Source organism: Mustela erminea, chromosome 6 (genome assembly GCF_009829155.1).
Source record: "Mustela erminea isolate mMusErm1 chromosome 6, mMusErm1.Pri, whole genome shotgun sequence".
Classification (NCBI taxonomy): domain Eukaryota; kingdom Metazoa; phylum Chordata; class Mammalia; order Carnivora; family Mustelidae; genus Mustela; species Mustela erminea.
Window position 1 is genome coordinate 87,741,315 of NC_045619.1, and position 13,930 is coordinate 87,755,244.

Below are 13,930 nucleotides of genomic sequence, written 5' to 3' on the forward strand. Positions count from 1 at the left end.
TTCTTTACTGGTCCTGAGAGTGTATTCCCTGAGACTACTCTTCAACCAGTTCTCCTTAGGGCAATAAATAAACTGGCATATAGTTTATGAGATGGTGTCCTTAAAGTTTAGAGCTTGCAAATTGCTTCACCAGCACTAAACACCTCTTTTAAGTGACCAGATTTAGTCAAGTTTTTGAAGCAAAAAGATTTGAAGATAAGATTCTGTTTCCACTGAACGTTTATTAAGTATGAACTTTGTACCAGGAGTTGTATAAGATGTGTTTATGTCACCTCATTCTGGCCTAAGAGTAATACACAGGTGCTTAGTCTGTCTATTTTATAACTAAAGAAATGAGACTCGAAATGAAACTCTTGTACTCTTGAGAACTTTGCTCTTGATCCCCTATTAGTTGCAGAGTCTGAACCTGAATTCAAAACCATTGACTTGAACTCTAAGACTCCCTGGATCCACAGTGACCCTGTTCAGAGGCACCTGTGAGCCCCAACCTGAATGGCTGCTGGTCTCTCCCTGGCTCTTTGCGTCCTGAGAGCATCATCACGACCTTGGAACCTGACACCCGTCTCTCAACACAAGAGTGTTTTGGAAGCTAGGTGGTGGGTGTCACAGTGATGGTCTATGTTTCAACACAACTCATACTCATAGACATTCACTTCACCAAAGACCAAGGGGACATGGCTCATTACTTTAAAGAGACTCTACTTTGGTCTTTCCCCAGAGAACAGGGAATAGCCATAACTTGAGCCCTAGGCTTTCCAGAACTGGCTTTCTGATGCTTCTGGACCAGTTTTAAATTCTGCCACTGTTAAGTTTTGTCCCTCTCTCCCTGCCCATAATCTGCATGTTGTTAAAGATTGCCTACTCCCCAGAGCGTTGGCCTGAGAAAAGCATGAATCAAAGGTGCATCTGCTGGGGATGGTTGTTGGAGAGGAATCCTGAGTGTCACAAGACCCACTGTGACCCTATGGACCGTACAAGGATCTCTTTCCCTCAGATTAAAACACACTTAGGGGCGCTATGGAACACACCGGACCTCTATGCCCCAGGTTCCAGGCCATTGATCTCCACATATGGAAGAGATATGGCCTGGGATGAGGATCCCCTTGGGAGAGAGAAGCAGCCTGGTCCTGCATAAGTTTTATTAAGTTTATTGGTGAGACACAGGAAGCAGAGAGGTAAGGCCTAAACAAGGACAAGAACTCTCATAATGGAGGGCACAAATCCCTTCATGAATGGGATCAATCTTCAAGGCTACTCCCAGATCTCCATACGTGCAGGGGCCACACAAGATATAAGCTATAACCTGGTCTTTCACCTGAGCCAGTGTTGCTGTAACAGGAGACAGTCCCCGTGGATCTGTCAGTGGACCTATACTCTCATGACCCCATGGAGCTTGTAGCCAAACAGCCAAAGCCAGGGCATGGAGGGGATTACGACTGAGGAGAAACCTTCCTCCAGGGGAGGCATGCACGCCAGAACAAGGTCTGAGCCGTCATTGTTGGCAATGCTTCAGGAAGGGGGGTCTGAGTTAGGGGGTCTCTCAGTATGGAAGCAGAAAGATGGGATAGAATCCTGATTCTAGATTGAGAAAGACTAATGTAGGATGTAGAGGAGAGGAAATGTCAGTGGCAGAGGAAAACAAGAAGGAGGCCAGGAGAAAGGTGAGACAGGAGTTTCCTGGAGAAGGGAGTCCAGAGGAAAAACAGGGTGAGGTGGACAGCTGGAAAATGGACTTTTGCTTTATCTTGTGGTCTTCTTGGCAGGGGAGCTCAGAGCTGAGGTCTTCCCCTGGGGTTCCTTGAACTCGCTTACACTCCCCAGCCTGGTTTTGGCCTCCCCGCGGGGGCTGCAGTTCCCACTGCCAGTGACACAGCCCCCCGTCAGCATGCCATAGCCCCCTGAGACAGAGCTGGGCCGGTAACCGTAGCTTCCAGTGCCGCTGAAACCAAAGCCGGCCCCAGCACCTGTGGTCCCCGCCGTGGTGCTGCTGATGACCGCTGTGGGGAGGCAGAGAGGAGTGATAAGTGTATGTCTCCAAAGAAGCCTGACCCCAAGTCCCCTCCAGTCTCCCAACTGCATCTAGCATAGATGTCTCCCTCTTAAGCAAACAGTTCATATCAACTGTGGACTCTAATGACATGCTCAATGCCTGAGTGGCTCAAGCTCTGGAAAAAATAGATCCCAGATCCCAAATCGGGCACCTTCTCATTCTTTGGACCAACAGGAATAGCAAGAGCTTCCCCCAAAGCTTCACATAAGCCAATAGGTCTTGCATTTAACTTCAGAATACATTCTAAATTTTTTTCAAAGAAATTCCTAATTGCCCAATTTAGGGAAGATTTTGCCGGCCTGTTTTAGAAGGAGACCAGGCTAAAAGCTACAGAGTCAGCATTAACACAGGTGGTGCAACCCCGTGTCTGTGTACCGGTCTCCACTCTCAATAAGGAGGTAGACTCGGGAAGCTCACAGCTTCCGTCATGTAGGAAAGTCCGTGTGGGGAGGCAGAAGAAGGCAGGCTGGGAATTTCATCCCAGCACAGATGAGATTTCTGGGGAAGCGGCCCTGTGAAATATCGGAATGTGATGGGAAGGGGGCAGTGGGAGCTCCACAGAGGAAGAGACAGCAGGTCTCAGCAAGTAAGGCGATGGTGACCATGGTGATCTACCAGGCAGAGCCCAGGCTGTTCCATGGGGGCCTGGTAGTAGGTACCTGCTTACTTCCTATTCAGTGATGGGCTACAAATATTCCCTCAGAGGTGTGAAATACTCACAGATGCTCACAGAGTTGGTGTATTCTCCAGACATCCTGTGCAGAGAGAAAAGTGTAGGTGAATCTCCAGTGTGTGGAATCCGAGCTCCCCACACCACAGCTTGAAGCCAGCAGGCAGCCTAGCCCAGCCTCCAGCAGCCCCTCCAGCCAGCCAGCTGGCCTCGGTGTACCTGCAGTCTCTGTGACCCCCACCCAGAAGGCTACTCTTCCCAGCAGAGATGTGCCAACTTGCAAACCTGTGGCCCCCCTTGGAGTCCCTCCTCTGGGCTTCTCTTTATCCCATTTGTTCATTCCTGCAAGGCTAGTGCTGGAATAAATACATGTGTGGAAATACTGGCATCGGAAGTGCCATTAAGTGTCTTTAATCGGACATTAATGTCTGATTTTAGGACCCGTAACTTCTCCCCTGTGAGTCTCAGTAATATGGTGATGTTCAGTTAGAACAAGGTTTTCCCACACTAATTCATATACACTTGTCTGACTGCTGTTTTGAACATGTACTGTTATATATTTAGTGTTTGTCATTGGCTCTGTGTTTTATAACCAAAAAATGCATTTTTCTTAAAAATAAGTTATATATCACCAGGGTAAATAAAAAGCCAATGCTACCTGACCAAAAAAGGTGAAAAAAACAGTGGTAATAAAAATAAATACAAAGATAAACTCGAAATGGATAAAAGACCTCAACGTGAGACAGGAATCCATCAGAACCCTAGACGAGAATATAGGCAGTAACCTCTTCAATATCAGCCACAGCACCTTCTTTCAAGATATGTCTCCAAAGGCAAAGGAAACAAAAGCGAAGATGAACTTTTGGGACTTCATTAAGATCAAAAGCTTCTGCACAGCAAAGGAACAGTCAACAAAACAAAGAGGCAACCCACAGAATGGGAGAAGATATTTGCAAATGACAGTACAGACAAAAGGCTGATATCCAGGATCTATAAAGAACTCCTCAAACTCAACACACACAAAACAGACAATCATATAAAAAAAATGGGCAGAAAATATGAACAAACACTTCTCCAGTGAAGACATACAAATGGCTATCAGACACATGAAAAAATGTTCATCATCACTAGCCATCAAGGAGATTCAAATTAAAACCACATTGAGATACCATCTTACACCAGTTAGAATGGCCAAAATTAACAAGACAGGAAACAACATGTGTTGGAGAGGATGTGGAGAAAGGGGAACCTTCCTACACTATTGGTGGGAATTCAAGTTGGTGCAGCCACTTTGGAAAACAGTGTGGAGATTCCTCAAGAAATTAAAAATAGAGCTTCCCTATGACCCTGCAATTGCACTACTGAGTATTTACCCCAAAGATACAGATGTAGTGAAAAGAAGGGCCATCTGTACCCCAATGTTTATAGCAGCAATGGCCACGGTCGTCAAACTGTGGAAAGAACCAAGATGCCCTTCAACAGACGAATGGATAAGGAAGATGTGGTCCATATACACTATGGAGAATTATGCCTCCATCAGAAAGGATGAATAGCCAACTTTTGTAGCAACATGGACAGGACTGGAAGAAATTATGCTAAGTGAAATAAGTCAAGCAGAGAGAGTCAATTTTTATATGGTTTTACTTATTTGTGGAGCATAACAAATAGCATGGAGGACAAGGGGAGATGGAGAGGAGAAGGGAGTTGAGGGAATTTGGAAGGGGAAGTGAATCATGAGAGACTATGGACTCTGAAAAACAATCTGAGGGTTTTGAAGGGATGGGGGGTGGGAGGTTGGGGGAACCAGGTGGTGGGTATTAGAGAGGACACGTATTGCATGGAGCACTGGGTGTGGTGTAAAAACAATGAATACTGTTACACTGAAAAAAAATAAATTAATTAAAAAAAATATATAATGAAAAGAAACTAATTTAAAATTTTTTGGCTAGATATTATTGTCTGCCAAAGGCTCTGAACCTGGGATCTACTGTCTCTTTATTAATAGGGATATTTGCAATGGTCAGGGCAGTGTTAAAGACACAACAGCAACAGCACCACACGGAGACTTTCTCCCGTCCTACTCTGGAAAGTCATAGGAGAAATGAAAAGGACGTCACCATCTCATTTACTGACTGCTGCTGTTTCAAGCTGCTTGGGGTTGACGTGAAAAGTGTCTCCAGGCCCTCCAGCAACTTCTCCCACACTCTGAGAAACTGAGTCGGGAGATTCCAAAAGTTCTTCCACCCCCAACATTCTAAGAGCCCTCCCACCACCCACCTGCACTCCTCGCCCTCCAGCAGCTTGCGGTAGGTGGCGATCTCCACGTCCAGGGCCAGCTTCGTGCTCATGAGCTCCTGGTACTCGCGCAGCATCCGGGCCAGCTCCTCCTTGGCCTGGTGCAGGGCGGCCTCCAGCTCGTCCAGCTTGGCCCGGGCGTCCTTCAGGGCACAGTCACCCCTCTGCTCGGCATCGGCGATGGCCGTCTCCAGGTTGGCACACTGAGGGTCAGGAGGTAGTATTTTCCCATGAATTCTAGGGCGCTCTGGGCCTCCCCTCACCCCTCACCCAAATGAGCTGACTGTGGTCAGACCTTCCTCTGTCTGACCCCACTTCCTAAAGCAAAGCCATATTCATGGTGAAGAAGTCCTGCCAACGTGGGTCAGAGAGAATTGTTACTCTCAGCTAGCAGGCTTTCTGAAAAGACCCTTCCAATTGTTCCAGACTCAGATAGGAGGTTAAGTGTTGGGGATGAGACCAGGGGGTCCATCTGAGAAACCAGGTTCTGAGATGGAGAACCAAGAGCAGGAGAGAGGCCCAGTGCAGTTACGTGTGATAAGCAGTTCACTCCTCCCTTGGGAGATAAGCCAGGACCCGCCAAAGCCCCTTCACCTGCTTCTTCACACTCTCAATCTCCGAGCGCAGTCTTTGAATAAGTCGAGTCAGTTCAGAGATCTCGTTCTTGGTGTGTTTGAGGTCATCCCCATGCCGGCCGGCCACTAGCTGAAGCTCCTGGAACTAGGGGGACAGGGAGCAAAGTAGAGATCTCAACTCAGGGCCTGGCTGAGCTGTCTTCGGGGTGTGAGGGGTGGATGGGGGACCTCAATCTCACCAAGCCTACCAACAGCCTCTCACTCAACCATCCACTCATTGAATATATGTTTGCCTTAAGCACAGTCACCTCACTGATGGTTAGATTTGGCCATAAGAACGCTTGAAAGCCTCTACTCTCTGCACTGCAACTTTAAAACACTCAACTCCAACTATGATGCTCCTCTACCCACAGCCCTTCAAAGTCAAGGTCAAATTTAAACTATGAGCACGACATCAAGGTGTTCTCAGGTTTGTCATCCACCAGTCTCTCCAGACTCCTTTCTCACTGCTCTTGCCCTTCATCTACTTGTCTGTACACCTGTGCAAACAATTCCATGTTCCCTAAATGTCCCCTGTGCTCTCAAGTCTCTGAGTCTTTGCATGAGCCACTACTTCCACCTGGAAAACCCTTTCTCATCCAGTTTTCTCTTTTCCTTAGCTATTTCCAACTCAGCCAGGGCAGAGTCACTTCTTCCAGGAGGCCTTCCTTGATTTCCCAGTTGGGTGTCCTTCTATTTCCATAACTCCTGGCACTCCAGTCCATAGATCTTACCACACTGTACAACAAGCACAACTTTCTGTGTTTTCCCTGTCAAACTTAGCATGACTGGATGGCAGGGACCTGTTTTCTCTGTGATTTCCTCCTCTTCATAGCTCAGCTGGGTCCCAGGCTACTGGAAGTTTTTCCGGTCATGAGGAAAAATTCAGAACTCTGGTGGCTGTGCACTGTTTCTCTCTGCTCCTGGTACTTGGCCTTGGGGGTTGTCATATATGACCCTAACAAGGTCCTAGGTTCAGGATTCCTCTTAAAGGTTCCAGGTCCCCTACAAGGCAGGGGGGATTCTCACTATGATCCTATGTTTTATCTTTGGTGCTAATCTTGGGACGATAAACACTGGGGCAAAACAAGTGGTCGTTTCCTGCTTTTCTGCAACACTGTGTGAGCAGGATGGCTCTCCCTACACACCGACAGAGAGGGAGGCACTAACTTCCCCAATTCAAAGCAGTATCCTTTTGAAGCAAACAGGTGAGCATCCTTCTCTGTTCTGCTCCCAGCCTACCCCAAATCCTCACTATAAACACTTCTTACCATAGTCATGTCCTGATCTTTTATCCAAACACTGTGGAATTGGCAGTCAGTCATCTAGATTCAATCCAGTTCCATCACTTACCAGCTAAGTGAGCTTGGCAGGTTACTGAAACCACATGAGCCCTGGTTTCTTCATTTTGAGAGGGGAACAATAATAATAAGACCTCATAATTCTGTTGTTAGAACTACACTAATGAAACTCTGGTCCATAAATGCTTACCCGCAGATGAAGAAGTGCCAGTATGGGTAACCCCAAATAGCAAGTGACCCAAAAATCATGTCTGTGCAGACCTGCCTGACTCCTCTGGAAGGAACCTGGGGTTAAGCACTGACCACTGACAATCCAGAATGGCTGGGCCACATGGCCACATGGCCATCCCTGACACTGGCTTGCAGCAGTCACGTGAAGGGATGTGGGGAACTAGAGTCTTGAGTTTGAACTTTTATCAAGGATTAAAGTTGTGGTTGCCTGGGCCTTGAAAGCCTCCCTTCCTCTCAGCCCTGCTGGCCACATCCTTCTGTCCTTACAGTGGCAAGGAGGCAGGGGGAGGGACAAGATAAGTCCTCAAGTGTGTGAATCTCCCCTGAGAAGGAACTCGATAAGCAGCAAGGAACAATTAGGAAGCTGTCATCTTGATCTGAGAAACCAAATTATCTAAAGAATTATTTCCCCACCCACAACCCATTAGAGGAGTTAAGATCTAAGAGACTCATACTCCCCCTTTATCCTTTCAGTTGGACTTGAATGAAAGGTAGGAATTACCTGATCTCAGATCACACTCAAGAGACCCCCTAATTTATTGTAATTAATGAGGGAGTTGAGATGCTAACTACCTATGTTTTGCTCCCTCTCAGACTCAGTTCAAAACCCTCTGCCTCCAGGAAGTCAGTCCTGACCTGCCCCACCTGGTCCCCTAACCTTTGTCTGCTCAACATCCTGGACTCTGTCTGTGCCACATTCATTTGCGCTTGGCTGTAGATGTCTTCCCATGGCTGTCCCAGTCTAAGTAGATCAGTCTAAGAGCTTCATCTTCTCCACCTTTTGGGTTCCCTCCAGCACCAAGGACAGTTCTGTGCTCCCAGCAAATGTGTGGGAGATGGTGGGCCATGGACTCCAGGGAGGTGTGCAGCCCACCTTGGTCTGGTACAGTGCCTCGGCCTCAGCCTTGCTCTTCAGGGCAATCTCCTCATACTGAGCACGGACCTCAGCAATGATGCTGTCCAGGTCTAGGTTCCGGTTATTGTCCATGGACAGGATGACAGATGTGTCGCTGATGTGGGACTGTATCTGAGCAATCTCCTACATGGGAAAGAAGGAAATATGAAATGCCTTTTGTGGGCAGAGGAAGGTGCCAAGGTGATAGCCCTTTCCTAGCAGGAGATCCCTTAGGCCCTCCTAAATAGATGCAAGATACATTCCACCAAACCCCCCATTGATGTTTCAATACCACATCTGAAAACTGTTGAATGAGTTTGAAGCAGCTCAGGAAGAAAACAGCCTATATGTTTGTCATTTGAGACAAGTCAGGAGTATAGGAAATAGTGGGGAGACAACCTGGCCACCACACAAGAGACACTAAGGACACAGAAGCCCATATATGCTTGGCCAACAGGTTTGGGCTTGAAGCCAGATGGTCAGAGGCAGTAGAAAGGGTGTGAAGACTCCCTACTTCTGTCTCTGGAGATTCCTGCTCAAGACCCAGGGAGACACCCAAGGTTAAGGGAGAAGACAGGCAGAAATGAGACTATCCTTGCGAAAACCAGTGGGAACCCTGTAAGGACCCATGGCTTCCTGAAGGAAATGAGACTAGGACATCTGGAGGCCAGGCTAGGACTGATGGCACACATCATTTGGGAGCACTGAGATAGAAGTCATGCTTTCCTTTGGTCAACATGGCCCCCAGCATCCAAATGCTGGAGATCCCCTGGGCTCTTAAAGTTACTAAGGAATGAATAACCAACCATTCATTCATTCACATATCCATCCTTTCAGAAGACAGAGCTGGGAATAGGACTGGGTGATGGAGCATTACACCTTCACACAGGCATTTGAAGACAGATCTGGGGATAGGACTGGGGGATGGAAACTTACCCCTTCATACAGGCATTTGAAGAACTTGATTTCTCCATCCAGAGCATCCACCTTGGCCTGCAGTTCCACCTTGCTCATGTAAGCTGCATCCACATCCTAAAGGAATCCAGAGATGCCCTGACATTGCCATTCTCGAAGCCCAGACAGGGCTCTCCCAGAAACTGGCATCTGAGCACCAACACTGAGATTAGCAAGCTGCCCTCAGGGAATGGAGTCAAGCAAGACCCAGAAGGCAGGAACAGGACTTCCACCCAAGACTCATTGCAAGGCTCTGGAACTCCTCTGTGCCCCATCCAAAATGGAAACTTGTTACTGCTCTATTTCTCAAAGAGAGGGTTTATGAGAGAGTGCTCTCTCCCACGCAGGGGTCATTCAGCAGTCAGAGCCCAGGACAGCCACGGTGCTTTGCCAGAGACAGGCAGAGTTGGAAGGTAAACCTGCAGCTCTTCTCAAAGGATGTCCTGTTTCCCAAGCCAAAGTGGACACAACCTGGGCATTGACTATCCACATCTGGGCTCCTGCCCACTCACACCAAATATAAAAAGCAGACAAACTGATATATTCTAGGTTAACATCAAAGGGTCCCAAGATGTCCCAAGCAGTACATCCCTCTGTCCTCTGGCTCTTCTGTTTGAGGTCATTCTACAAGGAGCACAGACCTCAGTCTCACTTCTGTTATCTCCCCTGCCCTCCATACTCCACCGCCTAGGTTACGAGAAATATGCACCCCCTCCTCACCTTCTTGAGCACCACAAATTCATTCTCGGCAGTTGTGCGCTTGTTAATTTCCTCCTCGTACCTTCAGGAAAAGCATTGTGGTGAGCAAGGCAGGGTGGGTGTGTGTCCTCATCATGAAAGCAAAAAACTAGTTTCCCACACTATGTCCCATATAGCAGGTATTGTTCTATATCTTTGCAAATCTGTCCAACTCACTAGGACTTCTTAGCTGGTGCTACAGACAGGGTTTTCAAGCAATTCCCTCCCAGGCCAGGGACCAGATAATTTGGGGTCTGGATTTCCCCTGATACCTGGAGAGTAAGTAGGTCCTTCCTCTTCCCATTAAATTTCCAAATCACAGGAACATCCTGGTGTCTCTTTTAGCTGTGATTCACTCCAGCTGCCTGCCACCCCTGTTAATAACTTCACCCCATCTCAAAGCATGAGTCTTAAGGAAGCCAGAACTATCCCCTGGAACAGGAAGAGGGGGCATGGCCCAAATGTCCACAACTTGAAAGAGATTAGAGGAACTTCAACTCCCTGCCCTGCTGGGTTGAGGCAGTGGGAGGTGGTTCTTGGAACTTGGTAACCCACTGAGCAAGCTTAGGAGCTAGGAGGCTCTCTCTAGTGGGGAGCAGGAGGGAGCATGCCAAGGAGATGACCACTTGCCATGAAGTCCTCTCACTGCCTGAGAGGCTGACTCTCCACTCTCCAGATTGCCCAGCCACCTAGAGACGGCCTCATCTTGCCTGGATAGGGGAACTCAGGATGGGCCACTCTCATCCAAGCTCCGTGACCCTGAGGTCAGTGGCAAGTGTCCCAGTGCCTGCTGGGAAAGCCCAGCTCTGGCAGGCCAGTCAGCCTAGGTACAGGGTCCCACTCACCTCCTCTTGTAGTCCTCCACCACATCCCGCATGCTCCTCAGCTCCGAGTCCAGCCGCACCCTGTCCCCGGACAGCGTCTCCAGCTGCTTCCGCAGGTTGCTGATGTAGCCCTCAAGGATGGGCTCCAGGTTGTTCTTGCAGTTGTTCAGGTCCAGCTGCTGCAGCAGCTCCCACTTGGTCTCCAGCACCTGGTTCTGCTGCTCCAGGAACCGCACCTGGGACCCAAATCAACAGGTACTCGTTCAGGAGGGAGGCTGTGTGGTTTCCTTTCCTGGACAGTGGCTGTGCTGTCCTGTGCTACATTAGCTTAAAGGGTAACCCTCAGCCCTTAGGAAATATCCCTCACAGCCCTCCCCGACCCAGGGCCATTTGTTTGACCAAGGTTCCCTTTCTAGGGACAGCTCTATGAGCAGGCAGGACCGCATCTTCATTTCCTGCTACTCAGAGCTGTCTCCTCTGCATCTGTCTAAAATCCGCCTGGATCAGTATCCACGGGCAGCCCAGGCCACCTCTCTAAGGCAAATCCTTAGACACATAAGCTGGCCTGTCCTGGCCTTCACACTCTTGAACACCCCTACTCAGGGCCTGGTCGTCTGGCCTGTGCTTTGTCTTCTCTTCGTCTCCTCCATCATAGTATCTCCCAGCCTAGTCAGAGGCAGGTACTCAGTTGACTGAGGGTCTTAGGCCTTCCTATATTGCTTTCATGTCCAACTCTCTGATCTCAGAGCATTTCTCCAGGGAAAGAACCAGCATTCTCAAGTTGTAGCCTGCAAAGACCATACAATTCCCTTGCTCAAAATGCCCTGGTGGTTTTCTATCATCTGCAGGACCGAATCCAAATTCCTCCCTGTGCTCTTCACAATGTGCCCACCCCTTCCTTCTCCTCCTTCACCATTCACCTGACTCTCACAAAGCCAAATTCTCCTCATGCTCCTGACAAGCCTACCATGCTATGTGGGGTGGCTCCCTCTCCCTAGGCTTCCTTTCCCCACCTCCAACCAGTGAACTCTTATTCATGCTCTGCCACCCTACTCACTGTCACCCCAGTGAGCTTCCCCTGCTCCCCTGTGCTCAGGAAGTCTCTGTTTCCCAAGGCCTTGCTACCCCGTTGATCCTCAGGGGTTCTCAAGCTCAAGTGGGCATTAGCATCACCTGGGGGCTCCTGGTCTCACTGGAGAGCTCATGATTCAGTAGGTATGAGACAAGGCCTGAGAATGTGCATTCTACACGTGCCCAGGCGATCCTAATGCTGCTGGTTTGGGGAGCACTTTACAGGACCACAGCTCTAGTACATCACTGATCCCCATCTGCCTCACCTTGTACACTGGGCATATTATAAGCTGTGAGTCTGTCTTTCAACCAGAATCTGGTTGGTCTGGGAGCTGGTCTGGGTCTCATGAGAGGAGAAACTGAGTCCCACGGCTTTATAGATACCTTAGGCTGCCATGGAGCTCTCCATTGTCCAGCTTCCTAGTTTCTTAAGCTGTTACTCTCCAACTTTCAACTTTGAGGCCACTTCTCCTGCCTCCTGGAAACCTTCCCAAATCAAACTCCTTGTCTCCTCCTGCCCCTCTGACCAATCCCTACCACCACCAGCCCCTCACCACTGATTTCAGGTTTGTCCAGTTCTTCCCTGCTCTGTCCTCACCGTGTCTGCATCCTGGGGAGTGTCCTGCCTTCCTCTCCTTCAGACAGGGAGCCCCTGAGGGCAGTGAAAGTAGAGGAAGGAAGGGGTTCTATGCTTGGCTTGCTCCAAAAAGTCCCACCTTGTCGATGAAGGAGGCAAATTTATTGTTCAGAGCCTTGATCTGCTCCCGCTCCTGGGTGCGCACTTTCTGGATCTCCGGGTCCAGCTCCACGTTGAGGGGGGCCAGGAGGTTCTTGTTGATGGTGACCTGGTGGATGCCCCCTGGAGGGCACACAGATGGACACACGGGCCCCAGGGCCACACTGCCAAACATGCTGCCAGCAAAGCCACTGGCCCGGCCTCGACCAAACCCATAGCCTCCTGCCCGCCCACTGCCACTGGCCATGTTGAGGGAGATGCTCCGGGTTCCCCCCAGGCTGTAGAGGCTCCGGCTTCCAAAGCCCCCGCTGAATCCTTTGCCCCCTGCCCGGTAGGAGGATGAGCTGCCCCCTGAGAGCACTGCTGAGCAGCCACTGAAGCCCCCTTTGGTAGCAACTCCTGACTTGTAGGTGAATTGGCGGTTCATGCTGAGAAGGCCAGAGAGATGGAATAAGGTGCTAACCCTTAGCTGAGATGCAATTCGCCAGCCTACAATCTCGGGCTCCCCATTTATAGGGCTCAGGAGGAAGTCACTGCCCTAATTTGTGGGTTTAGTTTGCCTGGGAGCAAAAAATCATTTTCTCCCAGGAAAATCAGAGACACCAGGTAAATAACTTGAAAACCCCCAAAGTGCTGGGCTTGCAAGGCTTGCTCATATAATTTGAGTCTTATCTAATTAACATGGGATAATTGTCCTGACCAAATTATCCCTAGAAAGATCTTGGTTGAGAGGTTTGTCACAGCCTCAATTGCCCTTCCTCAGGGAGGGGGGAGGCTGGATTGCAGGGGTGCAGAGGAAGACCTTTAATTGATAGCCTCACCTGTGAGAGATCTCACAACTCTACCAGGATCAGATCAGGGACCCTGACTGAACTGCTTTTATGTGGTTACGAAAAGACTCTGTGGCCTGGCTTCCCAGGGCTCCTGGAGACGGGAATCCAGGGCCTCTGCTGTGGCCTTCCAGGCAAGTCTTCTGCTTCCCTGTGAAGCCAGACTGCCCTGCACACACCAGCCTCTTTGTTCCCGTGCTCTCCCACCACCCCACACTTGACCTTGAAATAATAGCATTGCCACCTTTCACGATGGCTGACAGTAGTACAGCACTTTACAGCATTAAAAGAGCTCCTTGAGTACTGAAGCTCGCTTGATCCACTCAGTCAGCCTGGGAGGCATATGATGATCCACATTTCACAAATGGGAAAACATAGACTCAGTTAGTTGAGGACAGCAAACATTTATTAGCCCTTTTTTTTTTAATTAGCTCATTAGCCCATTTTTTTGGTATGAATCCCAGAGGATGCAAAAAACCAACAAAACATAGGCCCCAGCTTTGAGGTTCTCTGGGTTGGCATTCTGACCCTACATACAGACTGTGAAGGCTGTATTTGTCCATCTATCCACCCACCTGTCCACTGACCTACCCATTTCTTCATCCATCCTTCACTTAACAGTCTTCTGTTAAGAGTTGACTCTATCCCAGGTACTGTGTTAGGATCTGGGGTCATAAATTAATAAGACAGAAGCCTAGCTCACAATCTAGGAGGGAGAACA

At 49.1% G+C, this 13,930-nt stretch overlaps 1 protein-coding gene across 1 annotated transcript; it reads right to left on the minus strand.

The window, feature by feature from the left end:
• Positions 1-1,141: 1,141 nt before the first annotated feature.
• LOC116593806 (keratin, type II cytoskeletal 73) lies at positions 1,142-12,839 on the minus strand. The gene is made up of 9 exons (XM_032348294.1): positions 12,360-12,839; positions 10,594-10,808; positions 9,731-9,791; positions 8,993-9,088; positions 8,036-8,200; positions 5,610-5,735; positions 4,998-5,218; positions 2,771-2,805; positions 1,142-1,997 (listed from the first exon to the last, which is right to left on the minus strand). Exons 1-9 carry the CDS (start codon positions 12,804-12,806, stop codon positions 1,741-1,743), a joined length of 1,623 nt encoding a protein of 540 aa, XP_032204185.1. The 5' UTR covers positions 12,807-12,839; the 3' UTR covers positions 1,142-1,740.
• Positions 12,840-13,930: the final 1,091 nt, after the last annotated feature.

Excerpts from the sequence above, each read along its gene's own strand:
- LOC116593806 (XM_032348294.1), bottom strand. The coding sequence starts at position 12,806 with ATGAACCGCCAATTCACCTACAAGTCAGGAGTTGCTACCAAAGGGGGC. Across the intron at positions 9,792-10,593 it reads GTGGAGGACTACAAGAGGAG|GTACGAGGAGGAAATTAACA; the intron begins GTGAGTGGGACC and ends CTTTTCCTGAAG. Across the intron at positions 2,806-4,997 it reads CTGGAGGGCGAGGAGTGCAG|GATGTCTGGAGAATACACCA; the intron begins GTGGGTGGTGGG and ends CTCTCTGCACAG.